The 24,069-nt window shown below is 45.0% G+C and overlaps 1 protein-coding gene and 1 long non-coding RNA gene across 9 annotated transcripts in view; both read right to left on the reverse strand.

Moving 5' to 3' along the window:
- Positions 1-23,830, reverse strand: part of CRIM1 (cysteine rich transmembrane BMP regulator 1) — a 187,458-nt gene extending 163,628 nt beyond the window's left edge. For 7 of the 8 annotated variants that reach the window (XM_047744668.1, XM_047744666.1, XM_047744664.1 and 4 more), the window contains exon 1: positions 23,005-23,472. In XM_047744668.1, coding sequence (XP_047600624.1) covers positions 23,005-23,326 — 322 coding nt within the window. In that variant the 5' untranslated portion in view covers positions 23,327-23,472. Of the gene's footprint in view, positions 1-23,004 lie in introns of all 8 variants that reach the window. The other variant, XM_047744662.1, reaches the window with a different exon arrangement.
- Positions 47-8,461, reverse strand: LOC125108607 (uncharacterized). The gene is made up of 2 exons (XR_007129966.1): positions 807-8,461; positions 47-139 (listed from the first exon to the last, which is right to left on the reverse strand). It is a non-coding gene; the product is annotated as an uncharacterized LOC125108607 (long non-coding RNA).
- Positions 23,831-24,069: the final 239 nt, after the last annotated feature.

Below are 24,069 nucleotides of genomic sequence, written 5' to 3' on the forward strand. Positions count from 1 at the left end.
CCACCTGTGAAATAATCTCACCATGTAAGAAACACACAGCACTCACTGACACTGAAATAAAATTTATTTTTTTTTTAAGTTGGGTAACAAGGGAGAACCTTAATGGTCGAAAGAAAAAAATTCTGGAATATACCAAGACCTAAAAAAGAAAAAAGAAAAGAAACATTATTAAAATGACACTAGATAACAAAAATGTCATTTAAAAGGGCAGGGCAAATGGTTTTCTTTGAGTATGTATGTGTGTTAAAGTTCTTCCAATTTCTCCATAAAGAAAAAGGATTCTAACTATTGCTGCAATCCAGTCACATAAATCATTTCTTGAATCAATAAATACTTTTAGGGCGCCTGGGTGGCTCAGTGGGTTAAAGCCGCTGCCTTCGGCTCAGGTCATGATCCCAGGGTCCTGGGATCGAGCCCCGCATCGGGCTCTCTGCTCAGCAGGGAGCCTGCTTCCCTTCCTCTCTCTCTCTGCCTGCCTCTCTGCCTACTTGTGATCTCTGTCTGTCAAATAAATAAATAAATCTTTTTTAAAAAAAATAAATAAATAAATACTTTTAGAATGAAAAGAAGCTGGAGGACTGCCGGAGGACTTCAGGTTCATGTTCTTGTCATCTTTGCAGACACGATCACTCTCTTAAAACCATCTTTTCCTAACCCTAATCGCCAGGGCCTGGGTCAAATACTCCCACCCTTTAGATCACAGTCCCTACCAAGAGAACACAAGGATGTATCTTCTTCAGTCCTTGCCACATGAAACAGTAACAGCAGAGACTTTTAAACTTTTTAACGCGGAAGCAATGGCTTACCTCTTATTGCTAGAGCTGTGATCTTCACTGAGGATGGCTCAGGTGCCTCATGAGAGAGGAGTGGCAGTGCTCCTTCCCACACCATCTATCAGGACCCCTTGGGGACCATTTGTTCTTCTTAGGGTAGATGGGCAGTGACTCTGACAGCAGCCCTTCACATTCAATGGTCTATCGCCCAACAGCAAGAGACCATCACCTTAGGGCACCTGCCTGGGGGGAAAAACACAAACAAGACCTCCTCACAGGTACCTTCGAGCCTTCAGTGTGATGTAATGTGAAGAAAAATGTGCCATCAATTTACTAATTAACTGCAAATATTATTTACTGAGCAAGTACTTCTTTGTTGGCACCACTGTAGGCACTGAGGCAGTGACAAAGAAGCAATGACCTCTTCAATTACAGAGCATCTTTCTACCCATCTTCCACCTCCAAAGCAAACATAAGTCAGAACAGAGTGAACCCACAAAGGGCAGAGCCGGTTTTAATACAGTCATCAAATATGCTGGAATCTAAAATGTGTCAGTAACAATGCTTACTGGAAATAAATCACTATTAAGCGGTTTTTTTCCTTTCAAAATTATCTTGTGAGCCAGTAAACATTAACCAAACTACTGAGAGACTGTGTGTGTTGGGTCTGATTAACGAATCACAGCACACAGTTACTGATATTTAATTTGGAACATCCTCCTATCCTGCCCCCCAGCCAGGGGGTAAGTATCTTCATGTGGACAGTGTCTTACTGCAACCAAATTATCACTTTTATTTTATGGTAAAAGGGGGGGGGAATCATTTTCTTTCCACCTTCAGAATATTATTACGTTTAATCAACAAAACATTTAATGAACCCCTGCTCTGTACAGACCATAGTGTACAAAGCTGAGGGACAAAAAGCTACCATGACAACTAACATTTACCACCTGCTTATTATGTACAAGTTAGTATTGCAATGCTGTACACAAATGAGTTAGCTTAGGTCTGGCTCATAGCCACCTCAGTGAGGTAGACCCTATTATTATTCCCATTTTACAGATGGAAAACATGCACAGAAGTCAAGCAGCTCAGCAGGGTAAGGCACCAGGTAAGTCACTAGGATGGACTATGAACTGACCTCAGGGCTTGAACCCCTGCTAGTACTTAATACTGCCTCCCCCAGATAAACGTGGTTTCTCCTTAAGGAACTCATTTAGCAACTACCTTTCTCCTGAGGAAGTCATCTCCTCTGGGCAGGTTTCCTGAGACTGCATCCTCCATGCTCCCTGGCAAATGGAAGGAACACAAGCTAGCCGTATGGGTAAAATGTCCCAAGACGATAGTGACTGCTCATCCGGGAAGGAAGCCACGGGGCTGAGGAGGCAGCGCCAGTGCTTGGAGTGAGGCCAGAAGCACCATGAGGAGAGCAGTGGTCAGGCTGGCTGGGCAGTGTCCCCAAATTGCTAAGGGCAGAGGGTACCTGCGTGCAGAGCTGTGGGTTGAGTGAGGGCGGCAGCTGGAAGTGGGACTTCCTCAAGGAGAGTGGGTATGAGAGAAAGGGACTCAGACCTGCCCAGGGGAGATCAGTAACCAACCCATAAAGAGAAAAAGACTCGGGGGTGGGGGGGACAGAGGGAGGAGGCTTGGGGCTCCAGTGGTCTGTGTCTACCCTTCTCTCTCTTTCTCTCTCTGGGTGCACGGAGCGCTGGTGATGTGCACACAGAGGCAACAACTGGGTGTGTTGCGTCTGATTAAGTCACAGCACACGGTTACTGAGTTACATGGTTATTTAATTTGGAACATCCTCCTATCCTACGTATTATGTACAAGGTAGTACCTCCCACAACTCCAGCCCCAAATGCTACAGGCATTCAGCGTTCACGGAACTGCCTTTCTCCAAGACGCATGGTGTTTTGTTCTTAAAACTCAAGTCTCACGGGAGGTCAGGAAGTTAGTTATTTGACTACAAATTCGGAAAGAAAAGGGACAGAGCGGCTATGGTTCGACTATGGTTCGGGGGGACATCCAAGACACTCGCCACACTAGATCCAGACCTTGAGCGCTGTCCCTTGGGAGCACCACCTCTGAGAGGTAAAAGTGTGAAGAAATGATAAACACATCCATCCACCATTTACCCCTGGCTTGAACCTCTGAGTCTGCAACCTCCCTCAAACTATATTTATACCTTCTCCCACTGCCTCACATCTGAACAGCCAGAAATAAACCCAGGGCTCTCAAACGTGAACCCTTCCTCCTCTGCCTCATCGAAGCTGGCCAAGTTCCAGAGCTCTGTAAGCAAAAAAAAAAAAAAAAAAAAAAATATGCAGCTCAGGGGCACTGTACTAGCCCTCGCCAGCTGCTGAAATGTTCTCCAAAAGCCAGACGCTTTACATTCTACCACAGGACAAGGAACATACAAATCAATTTCATTATCCATTGATTTAAACATTTATAACCACATTGTTAAGAAGCATTTGTAATGAAAACACAAGTGGTTTTGGTTGATAATAAAGATCAGCTGATTAATGATTAACTGTTTAGTACTGAAGATAATCTATTGATGAAAAGACTTAAATAAATTTTATAAATTTGTTACAAGAGGAACTATAGGCCTTACATAGGGCCAAAGCTTAGGACAGTCCCATGCTCCTTCCCCCCCGACAAACCTTTTCCCTAAAAGCTAGCAGCTTTCTCACAGATTTTTATTCACCCTAAAGACCCAATGTCAGCACACATATTTTGGTGCTGGTGGCGAGTGTCAAATATTTGCTTTAATACTGTTGGATGTATCTACTAACCTTTGTGCTTTAATTAATTTTTAAAAAGATTTTATGTTGTACACTTGACTTTAATATGCTACTGTCCCATAAAATTACCTAAAATTCCATAAATACCCAGGGTTAAACTATTAAATCTAATGTGATTTCACCTTCAAATTGCTTTTTCAGTACAAAGTGTGTTTATTTTAAATAAATGTTGACCCAATATGTGTTAAAATCCAGCTGTGCAAATGCATTACTGAACTAGATACTGTGGTTTAGTGGCATGTTCCTGGGTTCTCTTTCCAACCAAGCAGCAGCCAGAGAAATCTCCAGTATTTTCTGGACTGGAAATGTTGACTGGTAGTGATCACATGCAGGAATTATAAATTTTGAAAGACTTATATTTCAGAAACAGTCATTTAACTTAAAGAGGTAATCAAAATTTGTGTCTTCCTTTTGATAATCCAAAAAGCACTTCAAATTTATATAAAATATATCTGAAGCCTGGAGATCTGGTTTTCAATACTGTTTGTACAACTGGTTTTGAGTGAAACATTTTTAAACAAAGACTACAGAAATCAATCTGAAATATTAAAACAGATGCTATCTATACGTTTTGAATAGGCAACCAGTATCTGAGTTGTAAAAACTATTAATATATCAGCCAAAAATAACACAAGGAAAAAAAGGTCTGTTTTCCTGATAGAATTTCAACAAATTTAATTCCAAAAGTGATCCAAGGTTTTCCAAATTTTATGCATGTGCCTCATGGGATAACTTCTAGGCCTCCGGTTTTCATTTATAAATTGGTGGAAGTGGAAAACTTAAATTCTCAGGTAAGATCCTTGGTAACAAGAGCCTATGTCTCATGCATGCAAAGCACAAAGGCTGCAAATTCATCTTGAAGTCAGTATCTAGTATCTATTTAGGATGTAGTTAATTATATCCATCTTTCGCTCTAAATAAGTATTTGCAATCCAATAATGCATTGCAAAAAAAGCAACAGCATAAAAATGTCCCTACCCAGAGGGCTGGCTATTTGCACAAAGCCAACAAATCATTAGTTAACAGAGGAAAAGGTTAAAAAAACCTTCAGTGTCCTCAGAGTCAACATGGTCCTGGTGGTAGCAAAGATAGATGACAAAACAGCTAAAGGCCACCATCTTCATGCCACATCCCCGGACACAAAGGGCTACAGACACAGGTAGCAAGTGGTCAAATCCTCAGTGAGGGAGAGAAGACAATTGTTTTCATGTTTGGAGAGTCTAGGTAACTCATGGAAACAAATTAAGACTACAAAGAATTTTGCCTTAAATTCACCAGAAGTGGTGCTTTCTTTTTTTCTTTCCCTTTTTGCCTTTTATATAGTCCTGAAAGGAAAGCAATAAGGAAAATGAAGTAGAAAGATGCAGCCAGCACATCTTGGTTAATAAGCTTAAATTATAGTAGTGAGATATCATTTGATATAATTTTAATGGAAAGAAGCAATATACAGATGTATGATTTTAAAAATGTATGTATACAGAGGAAGACCAGACGAGGTATATACATACACAATAGCACAAAACTAGTTCTTAGGTTTGGAGCAAAAGCATTTTTGGATCATTGTTTCTCTTCTCTATTTTCCAAACTGCCTAGTAAAGTTATGTTGTGTTTTTAAGACCGTGGACCTAGTTTCTCGCCCTAGCATATACAGCTAGTCAAGGGAAATAAAATATTCAAGAAATAAAATTACAGAAAAGGAATTTAGGTAAGACCTTTCTAAGTGACCATTCAAGAGACTTGGGCTTTTTTTCCCTCTTTACAGGGTAAGACCCTTTCCCACATGCAACTAAGTTCCAAGAATCTTGGAGTATAAAAAGTTCTAAGAGATTTCTGTATCAGTCCTTTCCGATGGTCTCCTTGGCATGAGCAAGACATCAGCAGCTCTACATCAGACAAGGTATCCTAACTACGAAGAAGCAACACAGGGAGGAGATGCCCAGAGCTTTATATAAGCCTCTTGGGCGACAATCTACAGGTCTTTATGCACATAAATTAATGAAGGATGGCCAGAGACAGAATTTTTTCTTCTGTTGGGATGAACAGAGTCTAACATAACATTCCACTTAGAAGAAAATGTTATCATAGTAGTAAAACGGACACAAAGAGACGATCAGGGCAAGACTGTGCCCTGTAAGGAATTTGTGTCAGTGTGAGTGTGTAAGCACACGCACACATCACATCACCTGCAATGTGTGTGCAGCTGTCCACTTAAGGACACAGTTTTCCACTGTAACAAAAGACAGAAAGAAAACGTCTGTTTCCATTAACTCTAAAATCATGCACCGACGCAGGGATGCTGTCCACCACGTTCTGCCAGTCCACTGGCTCCCCCACACAGTTTTCCCTCGGTCATGGTGACTTCATCTCTACCCTTCAGAGAGCCACATCTGTTTGCTTTCTCCAGCAGAAAGGGGACCTTTTTCTCCCCCAGCCCCGTCCCTGGGTCCAGCTGTAGGCTCATCAAAGGCCAGTTAGGAAACTGATTTCCCCTAAAGACCGCTGAGGGTTTTTTTTTTGGGGGGGGGGGGACTCAGGGCAACTTGGCTATCTCTGTAGCTGAAAACGGTACTTGCTGGTTGCACTTGACACCTACTTCTCTGGTTCTCACCTTCCTGATAGTCTACTTTTCAGTTACAGAACTGTTTACTTTGGCTTTCAACAAGAGGGGCCCTCCCTCCTTCAAGTGTGTTTCCCCATTCTCCGCCTCCATTCATTTATTTTATTAAAGACTGAGAGTCAACAGTCTCCTCTAGCCACAAGAACAGTTCTGGGTCCTTCACCTTCTACCTCAGATTAACAAAAGAGCCACAGGTTTTGCGATACGCCTGCCTCTATCTGGGCAGTATCCAGCATCAAGTTAAACACTGTCTGCTGATGAGGTCTTAAAGAAGGCCAACACTTGAACGGGAACAACTTCCCAATGTCTGGAAGCTGACTTTTAAACTTTTAACAGTAATGAAGCCACCTAAAAGTAAAAAATATATTTTTGAAGAGTTACAGGAAAATCATCAGTGGACACACAAAAAAATTACCTTGCTTAAAATTGTCAACCTTTCATTGCCAACAAAGCATCATGGAAAACTAGAGCTCCACTCCCATAACCTTAGCTGCCAGTTCCAGCTTGCCCTCCTCCCCCTTCCCAAAGCTTTTAGGACAACTGGTGCTCTAAAGTGGGTTACTGCAAAGCTGCCAGCCATGTCACTGATATTATAAACAATTACAATCATGTGTGAGATGAGCACCTTAAATATGGGAAAGTCGAAGGCACATGCTGTACCAGAGACACCAAAATTAAAACTGCACTAAGGAAACGGGGCTCTCTGGACACACTCACTATGGTCACAGAAGGTTACAGATGCCCGACTTCCACTGGGATAATTCTGTATATGTGTCTGTGACCCTGTATCTTTTATTTTGGGCCAATCGCTCTCTCTTATTTAGCAGTTGAAAAGTTCAATACCAAATGTATCACCCCAAAGGTTTACTTTACTGCTGTGTCCTTAAGTGTCTAATGTCTTAGTGTCTTAATTTGTAAACCACTTTAAGACTTTCAGGAAAGTAAACAAACAAACAAAGAGTTCATGACTGGTGCTAAAGGAAAAACAATTCCACCCGGCTTAATAACAAGTTGGGATTCCAGCCACGAGTCATCAAGAATTCCTCAGTCCCTGAAGTCATAGGGTTTGGAATGAATCCAAATGGAATTTTGCTTTTTTAAATTCCTTATATTGCATTCCTATGGACTTCCTGTTCAAACTCTTGTGAGGCATTTTTATTATTCACAGTCACACACTTCCACCCTCATGTTGTTGGCCTTGGAGCTCCCTCCCCAAAGAAGGTGCACAGTTAAATTCCTGAGGACATTTGCAGATCACCTGCAGCAGCAAACAGGCTGTGTCATTCACTGGCGCAACACTCACAGATGGAAAGTTCTATCCGTGTTTGTTAACTTAAACTCCTTCCTGACCAGGCCACATACATGCTTCAGACACAATCCTGGATTTGCACAAATTACGGACGTTTACTATCATCAATTATTCATATGGTCACTTATCTGAAATGTGTCTATATAATAATTCATCATTGTTTGTCAGTTATAGTTTACAAGCAGCTGATCACTGTAGCATCGCCAACTGCTCAGTGTACCAGATCTCTGGTGGTAAAGAGGCTGGTTACAAGCTGCCGCCCACAAGGAAAATTCTTACAAGCTGATGAAAGGTTGGTGAATGAAAGGTGACACCTTTATGGCAAACAGCAAAGAAAGAAAAGTTCTCACAAATAAAAATTACCTTTAAATATTTGCCAAAATAAATACCACTGAAATTAACCCATCACAGCAAAATTTAAAAACTGAATTCTAGGGATGACTGGGGAGGGGGAGCTAAGGGGAGGGGTGCGACTGGAGAGAGGACCTGGTTAAGGAGTTCCAAGCTTCCTTCTGCAATGATGAGACTTTTCACTGGGATTCTCACAACAGCTTTCATTTGTTTCACTTTCCACAATGCAAACCAAACAGTTCAGATGGAAAAGTTTTTGTATAATATCTTGGATGACCTTGAGTCTAGATTTAGTCAACAAATGCTCATTGAGTTCTTCCTGTGTGCCAAGCACTAGAATAACACACAATCCTGGCACTCGAATGGGTCGCAATGAGGCAGAGAGAAATGTGAACTCTAACACAGTGTGAAAAATGTTATAGCAGGGGAAGGAGAAAGTGCTATTTATGGGCACTGGGGGTGGGGGGATGGCATTGCTTTTTCCTGGGCAGGGCAGGAAGTCCTCACAAAGGAAGCAGCATTGGGCGCCTGGGTGGCTCAGTGGTTTAAGCCGCTGCCTTCAGCTCAGGTCATGATCTCAGGGTCCTGGGATCGAGTCCCGCATCGGGTTCTCTGCTCGGCAGAGATCCTGCTTCCCTCTCTCTCTCTGCCTGCCTCTCCATCTACTTGTGATCTCTCTCTGTCAAATAAATAAATTTAAAAAAAAAAAATCTAAAAAAAACAAAAAAAAACAAAAAAAAAAAGCAAAGGAAGCAGCATAAAATGGCAGGATTTGAAGGATAAGGACACATTCTGAAGGATGTAAAGATAATCTGGGGGAATCTGAAAGCAGACACCACACCCATTTTCCAGTTGTTGGCTTTGCCCCCGAACCTCTAGTTGCCACAGATATTAGGAAGCATGTGCCGGACAGATCTCCTAATTTTCTGCATTCTCAAAGGGTCTTTCCCAACACAAACTTGAAACAAAGTTAGAAAGCCTACACCTTGAGAATAGTCAGGAACTGAATTTAGGAGTCTAATTTTCCCTTACCTGTGGGCTTTTAGTAATGGCATGCAAATTACTAAGGCTCTATGGGAAGTTAAATGCTTACTATACTTAGATTATTAAGAAAAAAAAAAAAGTAAAGTTGGAACCATTATGCAAATGAAATATATCCCCTCCAAAGAAAAAAAAATTCACTGTTCCTCCTTTACTACTAGTCATCCTTTATGTTTTCTCCCTCTTTGTACCTAATACCTTCTACTTTTCCATTCTCTCAAGAAATGGTATCAGCCAAGCATTTCTGACTCCAGGGCACATGCTTACACATTCACACACAGTTTAAAAAATATAATACATGACTATTTTCAGTGCCAAACGTAGCTGTAACTATATATTTCTTTTGGACATGTTTTATGTTATAAAGCATGTAAATACTTTTTCTCCCTCAAGTTTTCCAGAACTCTATTGGCAGAGTCTTTTTCCTTTCTTTTTCCAAAGCATTGAATACAATTTCCTGAACAGATAGTCAATAAACTTGGTTGCTGAGAGCTCACTCACCTTTTCCCAACATAGTCTTTGAAAATAATTTCATCTCCTTCCAACCAAAATCACCTCTGGCTTCTTTTATTTGCTTATTTCCCTATAGAGGTATTCCATTTCCCACCCTAAATTTCTGTTTTTCCTTTATGCTATGACATCTCAAATTCCTGTGTAAGACCAAAAACTATATTTAGTGATAACCTACTATCAATCATCCCACACTGCCCTTCGCATAATAAATCTTTTGTCCCAATCAGCAAGAAATGAAGTCAGTAATTTTCCTGAGCTCCACTTGCCCATTTGTAGGTATCCCAATTAACTAGATAGCTTAAAAGCCAAAGTACTTTAATTAGAATTGTTTTTTCCATGTGTAATAAAACAATGCACAATCTTTATTTGTTAAGAAGTCATTTTCAGTTTGCTGATCTACAGAGTAGATAGTATATTTAATTTGCTCCAACTATGCAAGTGGTTTTCAGCACATACGCAACACAATGCAAAGTATTCTTTGTATTGTGCTCTCAGTAGCTGTAAACACACACACACACACACACACCCCACTCACTCACTCACTCTATATCCAAAGGTACGAAGTTAACTACATTTTGAAAGAAGGAATTATCATAGCTTCTTGTCTCTCAAAGTCACATCTGTAAGCGTACCAGAGGCCCAGCTGCTGATGCTACAGATTTTACCAACCTGGGCACACCTTTTTAGGCCAGCGTATCTACCACAGCCCTGTAAACCCTGTTATACGAATGTTTATCACTTGCTGATTCCACAGAATCAAATGAATCACATGTACTGGCAACACTTCCCCTCCAAACATTTCTACAGAACTCCTCTCTGCCATCCTCCTAGTATAGACACCATTACTGGAAGAGGTCCTCACACAAGACTTTTGATGCTTGGCACCAACTTCTCTTACTAGTCAGGTTACCAGTCGCTGGAGAGCTGCATACAACCATGCCGGGAAGAACGTGGAGGCAAACAGAAAGACTGCGGGAAAGCACACCTTTCAAGGAGAGATCCAGCTCACCCTCCGTCATGGCAGGGATTCACTGGGGAAGGAGGGCCAGAGCACAGCACAAAGACACAAGCATGAGAGGTACCAAATGGACCTTCTAGCACAGACTCTGAGGGCAGCAAACACACACTGTACACCCTGGCCGCTTCCAAGAGAGAACTGCTCTAGAGAGAAGGCCCTAGGCATTCAGACCGTCATTACTGCCCCCCACCCCACCACCATTTTAAAAGTCTTAAGTTCTCAAGCTAATATGCACCAACCAAGCAGGAAGAAGCCCACATAAAGACCTATTGATATACCAAAGGAGAGGAGACTAGAACCTAGCTTTTCAGCAAAAGCTCCGGTTAGTAAATGAACACCAGCCACCCCTCAATGGCTATTTCAGACACCACCATTATTAGCGATCCAGAAATCTACCCTGGAAGAACAGGTAGGATAAGATCCGGAATTAACTTTGGATATCATCAAAGACAGAAAGAAAGAAAGAAAGAGCAAGTCACAGTACTCCACAGCCCAGAAAGGTTTTCTGTTAAATGAAAAAATGTCTATCCAGTTATTAGTAATCTCAAAGCAGTTTTACAGACTGGAGGGGGAAAAAAAAAACAACACTCTCAGGGAGCAAAAAGCAAAATATCACAGAAAACTAAAAATTAAGTAAGTTCACATTGCTAAGGATTGGTGGCTTAGGTAATTGAACTGAAAGTGAGAATCACAGAAGAGATCTACATAATAATTAGCTGCTGAGTTTTCTCCAGTTGCATACTCCCAAATGGAGTATTTAGCATTCAGCAGACTTATTAGTGAATAAATGCCCGACTGGAATTAACTAGCACCTCATTCTGGAAGGCTGCTCTTGGCAAAAATGTAATATCCACAAGGCAGAGCAAGCTGATTGCTGGTGTGCACTGCAAGCTGGGCCGAGCGTCCCATTCTTTGGAATAATTCATGTTACATCAAGTTTCAGAGCCACAGGTCCACACCACCCGGACAAGAGGCAAAGGGTGGGTGAGGCTTCTAGACCCCCAGAGATAACTTCCCGAGCTTCACAGCTGGCCTGCTCTCGATACAGTCAGGGTAGGCTTGCCGCCTCACAGACACACAAGGCTTCCTGCTCCCGTGGCTCGCAGCACACAGAGGTAATACGGGGGCTGGCGCGGCAGGCAGCACGTCCCCCTGCAGACACTAATCATCCCATCCGCCCGGTGTGAAGCGCCCAAGGGCCACTTGGGCCAGAACCTCGCCCCAGTCCCCAATCCTCATGTGCGAGGACTGCTGTGTTTCTTTAAATCCAGCCTGCTCCTTAAGGAAACTCCCTGGCAAGTGAAAACAGCAGCAAAGGTAAAAGAATGCTGGGAATTTGGCTGCCGCCTGCAGTATTAGGAAGAACAGCAATTACTCAACTCTCTCCTGGTGTCAGAGGCAGAAATGAGCATGTGAATTTGGGCAAGTTTCGGCCTGTCTCTGCTCAAGCTTCTCCCCTTGTGGTATCTGTCACCTACCTTCCTCATGGTCGTCCTAATTAACGAAGTCAAGGAGGAAAAGGGACAGAGAGTGAAGGCAGCAGGCCAGCACATTCACAAAAGAGAGACATAAATTGTGCCCTGACTCCAGGCCGGGCTAATAGTCACCATGGCTTAAAGATTGCCAGCATTTAAAGACGTCAATAACTTCCGATAACTGTGTTTTGCCCTCTCCACCACCTCGCCATAAACAGAACTATGCGAGAACTCTTGATCTCTTCCTGCAAGCCCTTCCGTCGACAGCACTTGGCAGAGAGTCCTGGAGACACGACCACTTCTCCCTTCCCTGGCTCTGCAAATACGAGGTAATATTTGACTCCTGTGCCCCACTTCTAGGTCGTAAAAACATAGATCTTATGACCAGAAGGGCCTTAAGATATCATGGGTTCAGTTCCTCCGCCTTCAGGTAGGCAACTACCTAATTCCCTTTAGACAAAGTAAGGCAATGTCCAGGGACACGGAGGTTTCATGTGAATTACTGAGCTACGAGGGGACGAAAGCAGATCAGAAGGCACAGCTACTTCGTCTCCTGCGTCATGTATATTCTCCAGAGCAGGAATGTTGCGCTCGTTCTCTCTCCGAGCAGCCATAAATCCTCCCTGCCACAAACCGGTACACGTGTGAACCCATTCATTCTTTTGATTAAAACATGGAAATTCTTTTGGTCTTTCATTTTTAGGTCACAGACAGTGGTAACAAATTTTCCCAAGATCTGCCTGAAATAGAAGAACTCAGTAGATCTGAAAAACACACAGAATACTCAGTGTTCCTCAAATCATTTAAACATCCTTCTACGTTGGTTTTCGGAGGCAGAACTACCTACTTATCCCCTTTTCCCCATGCAGAATGTAAATGTCCGTGTCTTCAAGAAAGCAAAGATGCCAACTATGGGAAGGGAGGAAAAAGGGGAGACCACGTGAAAGTTTTCTAGGTCTACACTTGACCAGAGGATGGGATGTTCTATCTCTGCGGAACTGAGAACACACACCGAGGGTACTGAGCGCCTGCATCCCTGGACGGACGGTCCCTCACATGTGATGGGTCTGAAGTGGTCCAACTAATCCTTAAGATGAAAAGTCTAGCTCAGGTCAAACTTCCTTAAGGTAGCTTGACCTTATTTTGGCAGGTCTTTTGTAGTCTTTAAAAGAAGTATCACAGCTCTCCAGTGTTGAGGTGCCTTTTGTTTTATCACAGCTGGGAACCGTTCTGCTTGTGACCTTTGGATAAGAACCTAAATAAGTTACCTCTTGTAGACCCAGGACTTTGCAAGCTCTGGTTTCACTCTGCCCTGCCAGAAATTCCTTTCTGTTTTGAATCTGAGATGTTTGTTTATGGTTTTTGTTTTGAAATGCTAAATAAGACAGGCACAATCTCTAGTTACAGCCTATATCCTTTTTTTTTTTTTTTTTAACCTTGCTATAGCCAGAGTGGCTTGTTGTTAAGGACTAAGGACTTCCCTAAAATTTCCAAAGAGCAGACTCTTCAAATTATCTTCTCAGGAATTTGAAATGTAAAATAACACCTTGAAATATAATTAACACTTAATTTTTGTTCTTAAATGTTCGTAAGACAAATGTTCCCAGGTGATCTCAAATTAGGGTGTTATTTTGGATTTGAAAAGCACATACTTAAACAAAACCTTGAAATTTCAAAGTTTATTTCCCCTTGCTTGTAGGTTACATGTTTGAATACCAGCACTCTTGATGAAAGATAGAGGCACAACAATGATAGGTAGTGAAAAAGAGTTTCTGGAAGAAAATTCAATTTCTACTGTGTGATAATAAGGTTTGGTTGTCAAGAAGAAAATAAAAAAACAGTTGTAAACTATTGATTGCAAGGACTGTATCTTCATCAAGTTCTTTCTCCTTGTTCCCTAAGAGCCAGTATAAAGCATTTGCTTTTTGAGTCCTCAGCCCCTATTTACTGGATAAAAATGACACTCCTTTGCAGGCATGAAGACAGCGCAGCAGTTCTGTCTTCCTAAAGTGGGGGGGCGCACCTATACCAGGAACTAACGAGAGGAGAACTCAGGTATTTTACTTCTAGGTGTTCTTTCCTAGCCTTCCACTGTAGCACAAAGATGCTGCAGAGAAACCACACGGCCAGTCCACAGGAAGGATGGCTGGAACGCATGGGATCAAGAAAAGCAATGCAGATGTTCTCTGTGCTGCACACCATCTCCTGCTCATTCTTAACCTGCCCCTGTCTTTGAGCCAGCTAGGACAGCAGCTCCTTCCTTCCTTCCTAACTGCAGTGATCCCAGCCTTGCTCTGGTGATACTCCCAGGGTCTCACATGTCTCCAGGGATGCCCTGAAACCCACAGAAAACTTCTAACAATAAAAGGAAATTTAGGGTACCTGGGTGACTGCCTTTGGCTCAGGTCATGATCCTGGAGTCTAGGGATCGAGTCCCACATCAGGCTCCCTGCTCGGCAGGGAGTGTGCCTCTCCCGCTGACTGCTGACCTCTCTCCTCTCATACTCTCTTTCTCTCTCTCTCTCAAAATAAATAAATAAATAAATCTTTTAAAAAAGTAAATTTAATATGCTTCCATTAAACCACAAGCCATCAATATTAAGATAGGTCACCTTTAAAAAAAAAAAAAGATAGGTCACCTTTTAAAAAGTCTTAGTTTGAAAACAGCTCACTGGTACCAAGAATTCAAACCACAAAATCAAGTAAATGCCCACATTCTGCGGAAACAGCAAAGAGGCTCAGGACTACAGCAGTAGTGGATGTGAGTATGAAGGAGCTCTGTCACAAAGCCCATTTTCTTTAACTTCTATATAAAGCTAACAAAGAAAAAATGAAAAAGGAAGACAGAATGAAAATGAGAATTAACATTATCTTTTTAAAATCTACTTGGTACCAGGAATTATACTCTACACACACCAACACATGTTACCTGTGTCATTATATACGTACACGTATCCTCTCCAACCCTCATTTCAACATCCACCTCACAGAAAGCTAACAGTATTGCTTTTTTACAGATGAGGAAACCAAAGCCCAAAACAATGAAGTAAGCTGGTTGTTCACAGTTAAAAAATAAGAACTGAGATCTGAACACAGGTTTGTCTAGTATCAAGACCTTCTTTCCCCCCTAAAATATCCAGCACAGAGGAGTGGGAAGCCGGAAGGAAGAGAGCAGAGAGCACACCCTCCAGACCTGCGTGGTGCCACACCCCCGCTAAGTCCTTCCTGGTAGGTAGAGTCAGAGCCCCTCTTCAGTTGCTCTCCAGATGCTCAGCACCTCCTTCTTGGGGCTCAAGAGCTGTAAGGAACTGTCTTGGATATAACTGTCTCAACTATCTGCCATTAGACCATGGTCTCTGTGAAAGCAGGTCCCGATCTCATTTCCTTTGGCTGAAAAATAACTATAGTAGCAGGTAACATTATCAGGTCTCACAGGCCATGCTCTGTTCTATATGCTTTCCACGGACTAGTTTTTTGCTCCTTAAAATGTGGTCTCTAGATCAGCAGCTTTGGCATCACCAGGGAGTTTATCAGAAATGCAGAATCTCAGGCCCTACCCAGACCTACTGAATCAGGACCTCCATGCTGAATGAGATCCCCAAGTGATTTGTGTGCATGTTAAAATTTTCGAAGCACAGCGTTATCTCATTTAATCCTCACAACAAACACACGCTGCCTGTTACTATTTACTAATTGGGAAACTGAGGCTTAGAGAGGCAGCATCATAACCGTGTAGCTCAAAGACGGGACCCACAGCAGCTGCTTGGGAAACAGTTGTGGGTGGAAGGACGGCAGGGAAACAGGTAGGAAGGAAACGAGTGACTCAACGTCTGACCTCTAGTTCTGTCTAGTTTGTTCCAATATACCAACTGCAGCAGCAGGTGGGACTGGGGCCCCAAAGCAGGAGAGCTGCAGCAGCCCACGCCGCTTCCTTAGCTTGAGTCGGGTCAAATCCTGTGGTGACCGGCACGTGACCACTCCAGGAGCTAGGGCCGAACTCTTCCCTCAGAATGTAACGTGAAGGAAAACACACAGTACCAACTACAGTGAGGTTAGGTGCCTTCCTCTTCCCCAAATGAAATATTAGCCCACAAATAAATGGTTACATTTACAACTCCTACGATGTAATGCAAAAATTTTCAGGTTCCTCCTTCTTTATGTTTACCCCAAATATACAAATTATTTAGACAATGTTTAACAAATGGGCATCTGAAGAAAGGCAGCAAATAGCTTCAGAGGCCCTTAAGTAAGTTTTTTACTCAATGCACTTATGGTTTTGGGGGAGAAGAGAGGAGGGGACCAGAACCAGATAATTTGCTCCTTTTCTAAGAGCCCGAACTCCTTAACTACTGATGCTCACTACTCAGATAGATGAGGATTAAGCAGAACAACATAACGCACCCATGTCAAGTTGGTTTACTTATGCTCCTTACTCCCTTGTTGTTCCTGTTCATCACCTGCCAGTCACTCTTCCAAGGGCTTCATAGCAATTCATTCACTGAATCCTTACAGCAACCCTACTGTTAACGCCACTACACAACACAGACAGAAAACGGAGATGCACAGAAACAGATGCAGAGATTTGACCTCAGAAACCAAGTTTCCACCCATGACACTCTTTTATCAAGGTATGAGCCTTTTGCATGGGGAATTAACTGGGGCTGGGGAAGGGAGGTAAGGAATTGAAATCTGTTTGTTTTGTAAAAGAAAAAAAAGATCTTTTAACATTTTTTTTTTCACATGGACCCAAAATGAACACTTAGAAGTGTTAACTCTGTGGGCTTTCTTAAATTTACATCTATTCAACTACTCCTCTAGCCAGAAGACTGAGGAGGTCTTGTCGAACCACTGAGGTTTTTCGTAATTTGACCAGGCTAACTGGCCAAGACAAGCAGCAGAAGAGTGGGTGAGATGGGAAGATGCTTGATATAAAGGGACACCTCTCAGCTCACTGCCCACGTTCATCTGCCTAGTGGAACAAGCTAGAACAAGGAGAAAAATCACCCTGGAAAGGAAACTTGCCATTCTGAACCACAGCTAGTAAAGCATTAAGAATGCAGCCTCATTCTCAGATGTTGGGAAACACTCTGATGTATGTTGCATAGGCTCTAAGAAGAATGGGTAGGATCTCATCCCCCAGCAAAAAGAGCTCCTATCATACTTTTACGCCTAGTTTGAATTCAAATTCTCCTTTTCAGCTTTGCCACCAGAGCCTGAAAAGATCATCTCAGATCCTGGGATTCCTAGAAAAAATTTTAACCACTTATTTCACTCACCAACTAATCACACACACACTTGGAAAATCATTTCTACTTGGCTTGAACTTGTATTATTATGTAGACCCTTTAAGGTCTTGCTACCTTATTCTTTATTGAGATGAAAAAATTGTAGAGGAGGGGCAACTGGGTGGCTCAGGTCATGATCCCAGAGTCCTGGGATCCAGCCCTGGGTGGTCCGGCTCCCTGAGAACTGCTTCTCCCTCTCCCTCTGCCATTCCCCCACCTGTGTTCTCTGGTTCACTCTCTCTGTCAAATAAATAAAATCTTTTAAAGGGGGAGGGGACAAGGAGAAGAGGGGAGAAAGAGGAGGGAAGGAAGGAATGGAAGGAGGGAGGAAGGGAAGGAAGGAGTGTAGGGGGTAGGGAACACATCTGAGAGGTCCCCAAGCTCCCCAGCTTCCCTCTACCTCAGCAGAAGGTCTGGTACAAAGTAGGAAATTGATGAATGAGTGGTTGATTTCTGTGCAAAGACAAGTCAGATCTCTGAAAATTCAGCTTTGGAGAACGCAGCCTCTGGAAAGGAAGGCTCTCAGTTTGTTACTCATGCATGCTGGGCTAGTCCAGTTTCCTCTTTGAATAATTAATTGAGCTGTACTGGGGTGTCTCTAAAATCTTGATAGTGCATATGCCACACATGGTACACAGCGTCACCGGAACCTGCTTCACCAAATAGCCCTGACCTTCCGTCCATCTCACCATGGCTTACCCACAAGCTAAAACAGCACTGCCATCCCGCCACGTTACTGCCATCCTGCCACGTTACTGCCGTCGCCTGAAAGATGTTAAACACACCCACGTTTTTTTTTTTTTTCCAAGAATTTCACAATTAATGTCTGGAATGTGTTTTGGATTATTCTTCAAAAGATGACACAGTTGCCCTAAGATGAATTCAATATTTTTCCTTTCTCCCATTTGTCATTCTTTGGTCCTCCCACTCCCTTATCTTTTTAGGGTCATCTACTTACTCCTCCCAACTTCATAATGCCTGTCCCCAGCACCCCCAAGCCGTTCCCTTATTTATCCAAGTCATCAGCTCTAACCAAGCCACATAAAACGCAGAAACTTGCGCCACTTCACTAAATACCTCCTACTGCTCGATGCAATGCTCACAGCTTAAAGGGTCTTCAGACAGTTTTCTTCCTCAATTACCCTGTTCACCACTGCCTTGCCAACATTCTTGCATGTGGGTTCTCCTGGTCACTGTTGGGCATGAATTAATGGCAGCAAATATCTCTAGACGTGCTATTTTTGCCTTTCTGGTACTATGCAATTCATCTGCCCTTTGCCAAGTGTTTTATGTGACCGGATTCCTGAATAACAGTGAGGATTCTATAAGCGTGACAGTCAAAGTGAAGGTCACCAAGTCCTGTCATTTGTACGTGTGCAGTGAACAGTCTCTCCATATTCTGTCAATATTTACTTCTGGGAGGAACTAATTATTTCCTTGTTTACTTGCATTGGTTTCTCTTCCCATACCCTAGTACCATAATTTTATAGGCCCTCTGCTGGCCTTCTCTTTTTAAGAGCTCACTCCACCTGAAGACTTTTGAGATGGAAAGCAAAACACATTCCTCAAAAACAAGGAGTCCTGGGTGTTTCAAGTTTTCAAATGCTAATAAAGGAGTTCTAGCTTTGCCCCTCCCCTCTTTTTAATTAGTAAATTTAAAATCCATGGACTCTCGACTCTAAGTCCTACATTTCAGAGCAAAGAGAGGAGATCCGTGTGGCTTGTGCATTAACCAAATGGTTTGGTTTGGGAAACAAATCTGCCTCCTGAGCAGCCTGACCTCAGATCCTCCGTAAATTCTTTTCCAAGGAGCCATCATCTCCAACCCCAACACATTCTTCCAGGGTTTTGGGGAAAAACAAAGCAAAGCAAAACAAAACAAAAAACCCTATAACTTTCTAAAGGCAGCAGATCCGGCAAACAACAGGAGCTGTAAGCAGCCACCACATAACCTGGGTGGTTCTCCTCCTCACTGCCCCTGTGAAAACTCGGTGGAAGGAGAAGTTCAAACGCCTGGGAGAAATGAAAGGACTGTGTTTTGAAGGAGATAGTTTGGGAGATGCCATGGTTAAAAAAAAAAACACGGCAAGCTCCATAAAGACGAAGCTACTGCGTAAATATGCACTAGGGAAACAAAAGCTGGTACTTACCTAACGACAGCAAACACCTGGCTCTAGCACAGCCGGGTTCTCGGGCCGAGCCACGCAGTAAGGTGTGCCAGCTTTCACGTCACTCTGTCCTCACAAACTGTCAAACCCAAGCCAGCATGTGCTCTTTTACTATGCAGAGAGAGAAGGCTGCCCATGTTCTCCCCACCTTGCCCCCACGCCTCACAACAGAAGCACAACGTACTATTCCTCCTAAGAGGGAAAACGGTCCTCACCCCCATCGCAAAATAGAAGCCTCATGGTACCATCAAAACATTCTTCCTAGAAAACCCCGCTGTGGTCATTTTCCACAACTGTCTCTGATCTCCCATCCAGTCTTCTTCCTCAGGAGTTCAGAATTCAAACTTGTTTCTCTGGCTTTTAGGCGATTTACCTGGAGGCAGGCAGCCCAGCCAAGGGAGAGGCCACTTAGGAAGTCAGAAACGGCCACAGGGACTAACCCAAAGAGTGGAAACAGTAAAGACTTGTGCTCCCCCCTTGGGGGGCCAGAAAGCACTTTTTAGACCGCAAGAGAGAACAGAAAAAAACTTTAGGTCCTTGGCTCTATGGTTGATTTTTAAAATGCACTTAAACTAAAAACACCTAAAAAAAAAAAAGGTATGATTTGGTTGATAACCATCTAAACAACACCAAAATACCGAGTGTACATGTCACATGACTCATAAGGCATGACTCTTCATATTATTTAATCTTTCAGATAATTTTTTTCCTCACTATTCTTTCTGTGGAGAAGGCTGTTCATCCATTCGCTCAATGTACATTTACTGAGAGCCTACTATGGGCTGGTGTGCCTTAAAAACTTAAGACAGTGAGCCACAGGTTGGAAGGGGTCCATCTTTGCTTCTGATTTACCTAACTCATTATGTGAACCACAGATAAAAAACATGATTTTTTTTTTCACCACAAAGCCAGAATGGAGAGTTAACACAAGTAAGAACTACTGCAATTTGGCAAACCGAACTGTAACTGGTATTTATGTCCTCGAAAGCCGGTAGATTACTCATGATAATATTTCTTTAACATGCAATATGATTTCTCAGTGAATTAAGTAAGTTTTCAAAACAGTTTTCATTAACAGATACAACCAGTAGGGGTCATTTTAGTGCAAAAATTGCAACGAAAGAGACTTCAACATGAATAAAATATATCAGTTCCTATTCACGTCAGTTACAATAATCGTGCTTCAGTGTGTGAATTTCTGGATAAAAATGGAAACTGAGGGAAAGACTAGCCAGTTGAGAAATATCTTGCAAACGAACAAAAAAGAGCCCCTTCTAGGTAATTACTGACATTGAAAGACTCCTCTAATTTTTATAAAAAGAAAAAAAGGTTATTTATCCTACGTTTCCCCTAAATTCTGTAGTAAAGTGAAAATACTTGAAATTTTAGACAGACCATTGACAGTATCTGTGTAAATCCAAACACCGCATCATGCCAGGTAGCCCTGTTCTTACTTTGGTTTAATGGATTTAGAATACAACTTGACTGCTGCTTTTAGAATTCTACAAAGATTAGACCAAAAAAAAAAAAATGCTGGGCGCCCAGTTTTGGCAATTGCAAACAGTCTTGCTAAATGAAAAGTGCTGCTAGAGACAGCAAATTGAGATATAATCACCGAAACAAGTACTTCCAAGCATCTTTGAGGCTAAGACCAAGTGCATGGGGTGTTACCAGAAGAAATCAAACTAAGACGGATGCTATCATTTCAGAGGAATGAAAAGCTCACCGACAAACTGCCAGAGTAACTCTATACTGTGATGCCGGAAGACTGGTGCCAAAACACTCGATTACGGTGTATGTTCCCCCAGCTCCACATTTCCTTCACCAGAACCATAAATACAAAAACAAGGGTTAAAATCGTTAAAACCTCCAAGAGTCCTTCTCAGAGCCTAGCAGTTTCCACTGCAGTTGGCCTTGTTTCATGCTGCTTGTTCTTTTCAGATTTATGGGAGGCTGGCTTAAGTAAATCATACACTCCAAGTGGCAGGGTTCAAAGATGCATCTTCTAGTCCAACTCATTCAGAATTCCCCGAATCAAACACATAAAATTGTATCAGAAGTTAATCTCCTGGCCATTTTTTTTTCCTTATGTGAGAAATAAAAACACATGTTTTAACACGGAACTTAGCCAGTTCAGAGGCTTTTGTGTTTCAGGCAAATCAACTCTTTTCATCCAATGTCCTAAGGGTGCAGCAGTGCAGGGCCCCTTCCCTCTGAGTTCCCTTCACTCCATACTGCCCACTAGCTTCCAAACCAGAAAAGCCTCCTTGATTTTCCAGAACTGTCCAAACTCTAAAAACTACAGGTATAAATAAATGTGCATGTATTTAAAGAAAACCATAGAACTGAAATCTTTTAATAGACCCATTTTATCCCTAAGATTGCCACCTTCTTTTTCAGTACCTTGGCACGATAAATAAACACAGACACACAGAAGGATGCCTCAGAAGAAACCCTTCCCCGGTGTCCTGGGTCTGGCGGTGAGTAGTAAGGAACGGACCAGGTCAGGGGGCGCCTGTCCCTCCTCCTCGCCGCTCCTCCAGAAGTAAGGCAGCTGCTCTGCACCAGGACGCCCCGGAACAGCATCGTCACCCCAACGTCAGCCGAAGCAGGGATCCCGCTTTTAACTGGTGCTCACCGAGTCCTGCCCATTAGGCAAATAAAAAGAACTCACTGCCTCTCCCTAGTCCCCAAAGCAGACCAAGCACCCGGAGGGCGAGGCAGGAGGGCAGGGCTCAGGGCCGACTCCCGCTCACAGGGTCCACCCAACGAGGGCAGGCTCACTACTCTAACCGCTTTCCCCCTTGGTCAGTGTCCACACCGAGGTGCACCATGCTTCGTGGAGAAAACAGCAGAACAGCCCTCGCTGTCAAACAGAAGGAACCGGCAACACGATGGGAAACACGCGGATATAGGATCTTAAGCAGCAGCCACGAATAGTCAGCAACAACTTTTCACTCCTAGGTGCAACACCCCGCACCCCTCCCCGCCCCCATTCAGAAGAGAAAGCCTTTGACTGTTTTCAATAGGCAAATAAATGAGTAACCACCGTATGTAACTTCCCCTGGGCTGACATATTCCGGAGCTGAAACTGATTTACACGCGAAAGAGGAGGAAGGCGGTGAAGGAAGAGCGCAAGGAAAAAATAATAAGAATCACACAGGGAGTGTGAGCTGAAGACACGTCTCCTCGCCAACAGAAAAGGGACTTTCGACAGCGGTGTGCAGCACTCGGTAGCACACTGCGCTAGTGCGGGGAGGGCGGCAGGGGCTGGACTCCCGGAGGGGCTCGCGACAGCCTCCGCAGTGCCCCCTGCCCGCGACGCCCCCACTCCGGGGAGCGAGACCCGCCCCCCGCCCCACCCCCAGGCAGTCCCAGCCAGAACAGCCACACGTGTGCGGGTCTCTGCGCGGCCACCCCCACCCGCCCATCCCCACCCACGAAATCCACCCTCGCCCGAGGCCGGCCGGCCGGCCCAGCGGCCGGGGAAGCGGACGAGCGGGAATCAGGGGACCCTGGGGCCCTCTCCCGGGGGCGGAGGCCCCCTCCTCCCGCGGAGCCCTCTCTCCTCGGCAAAGTCTCGGCCAAACTTTGTTAGGCGCAGCCAGGTTGGTGGGGGGGGGGGGGGCGGCAGGCGGCCGTACCTTCGCATACGCCCACTTCGTACTCGGTGATGGAGTCGCCATTGAGCGGGGGGCGGATGACACAGCGCAGCCCCCGGTCGCAGGCTCCGTGGAGCCCGTAGGCGCCGCCGCAGCTCTCGTTCCTCTGGCGGGCGCACATGTAGCAGCAGCCGCAGACGCCCTGCACGATGCTCCCGGGGCAGCTCCTGGGCTCTTCGCACTTGGACTCGTCGCAGGGCAGGCAGACCAGAGCCCGGGTGCCGGAGCGCGCCAGCAGCAGCAGCAGCCAGACCAGGAGGTGCCCGCAGCCGGCCAGCCCCCTGCCCCCCGCCACCAAGTACATCCTCCTGCGCCGCCGCCGCCGCCTCCTCGCAGCCGGGCCGGGAGCGGGGCGGGCGTCCTCCCCTGCGCGGGGCACACGCGCCGCCGCCGCCGCACCCGCAGCCCGCGGTCCTCGCCGCCCCCCTCGGGGCCTCCGGGGCGCGCCTCCCCTCGCGGGGCGAGGCCCCCGCCCCCCGCTGCGGGCCGCGTCGACCCCGAGCCCACTAGCGTTGGCGCCAGCGGTGGCTTCCCCTCCTCCTCCTCCTCCCGGGAGGGAGGGGGAAAAAAGAAAAAAAGTTTCCTCCCGGCAGCTCCGGTTCAACCCAAACTTCTGGCGGCGGCGGCGGCGGCGCTGGGCTCCAACCCCGGCTGGCGGCGCCTCCTCCCTCTCCTCCTCCGCGTCGGCCGGCCCCGCGGCGGTGGTGGCGGCGGCGCAGCCTCCGGGCCGGTCCCCGCCTCCCGAGCCGCCGAGTGGGCGCGGTGGCGCAGCAGAAGGTCCGCGGCGTCCGCTCCGCGCGCCCCGCTCGCCTCACTCCTGCGCGGCTCCTCCGGGCGCTTGTTTATGGCTCGAACCTCCGCCGCTCGGGCTGCGCCCTCCCCCATCCTACCTCATCCCCCAGACCTCGCCCCCCACCCCCCCGCGCCGCGCGCCGCTCATTGGCTGCCCCCCCCACCCCTCCCGGCCCAGCCGGCCCCCTCCCCCTCCCCCGCCCCGGCGGGCGGCCGGGCCCTTCCTCTCTCACACGCCTCCTCCTCTTCTCCTCC

This window comes from Lutra lutra, chromosome 9 (genome assembly GCF_902655055.1).
Source record: "Lutra lutra chromosome 9, mLutLut1.2, whole genome shotgun sequence".
Classification (NCBI taxonomy): Eukaryota; Metazoa; Chordata; class Mammalia; order Carnivora; family Mustelidae; genus Lutra; species Lutra lutra.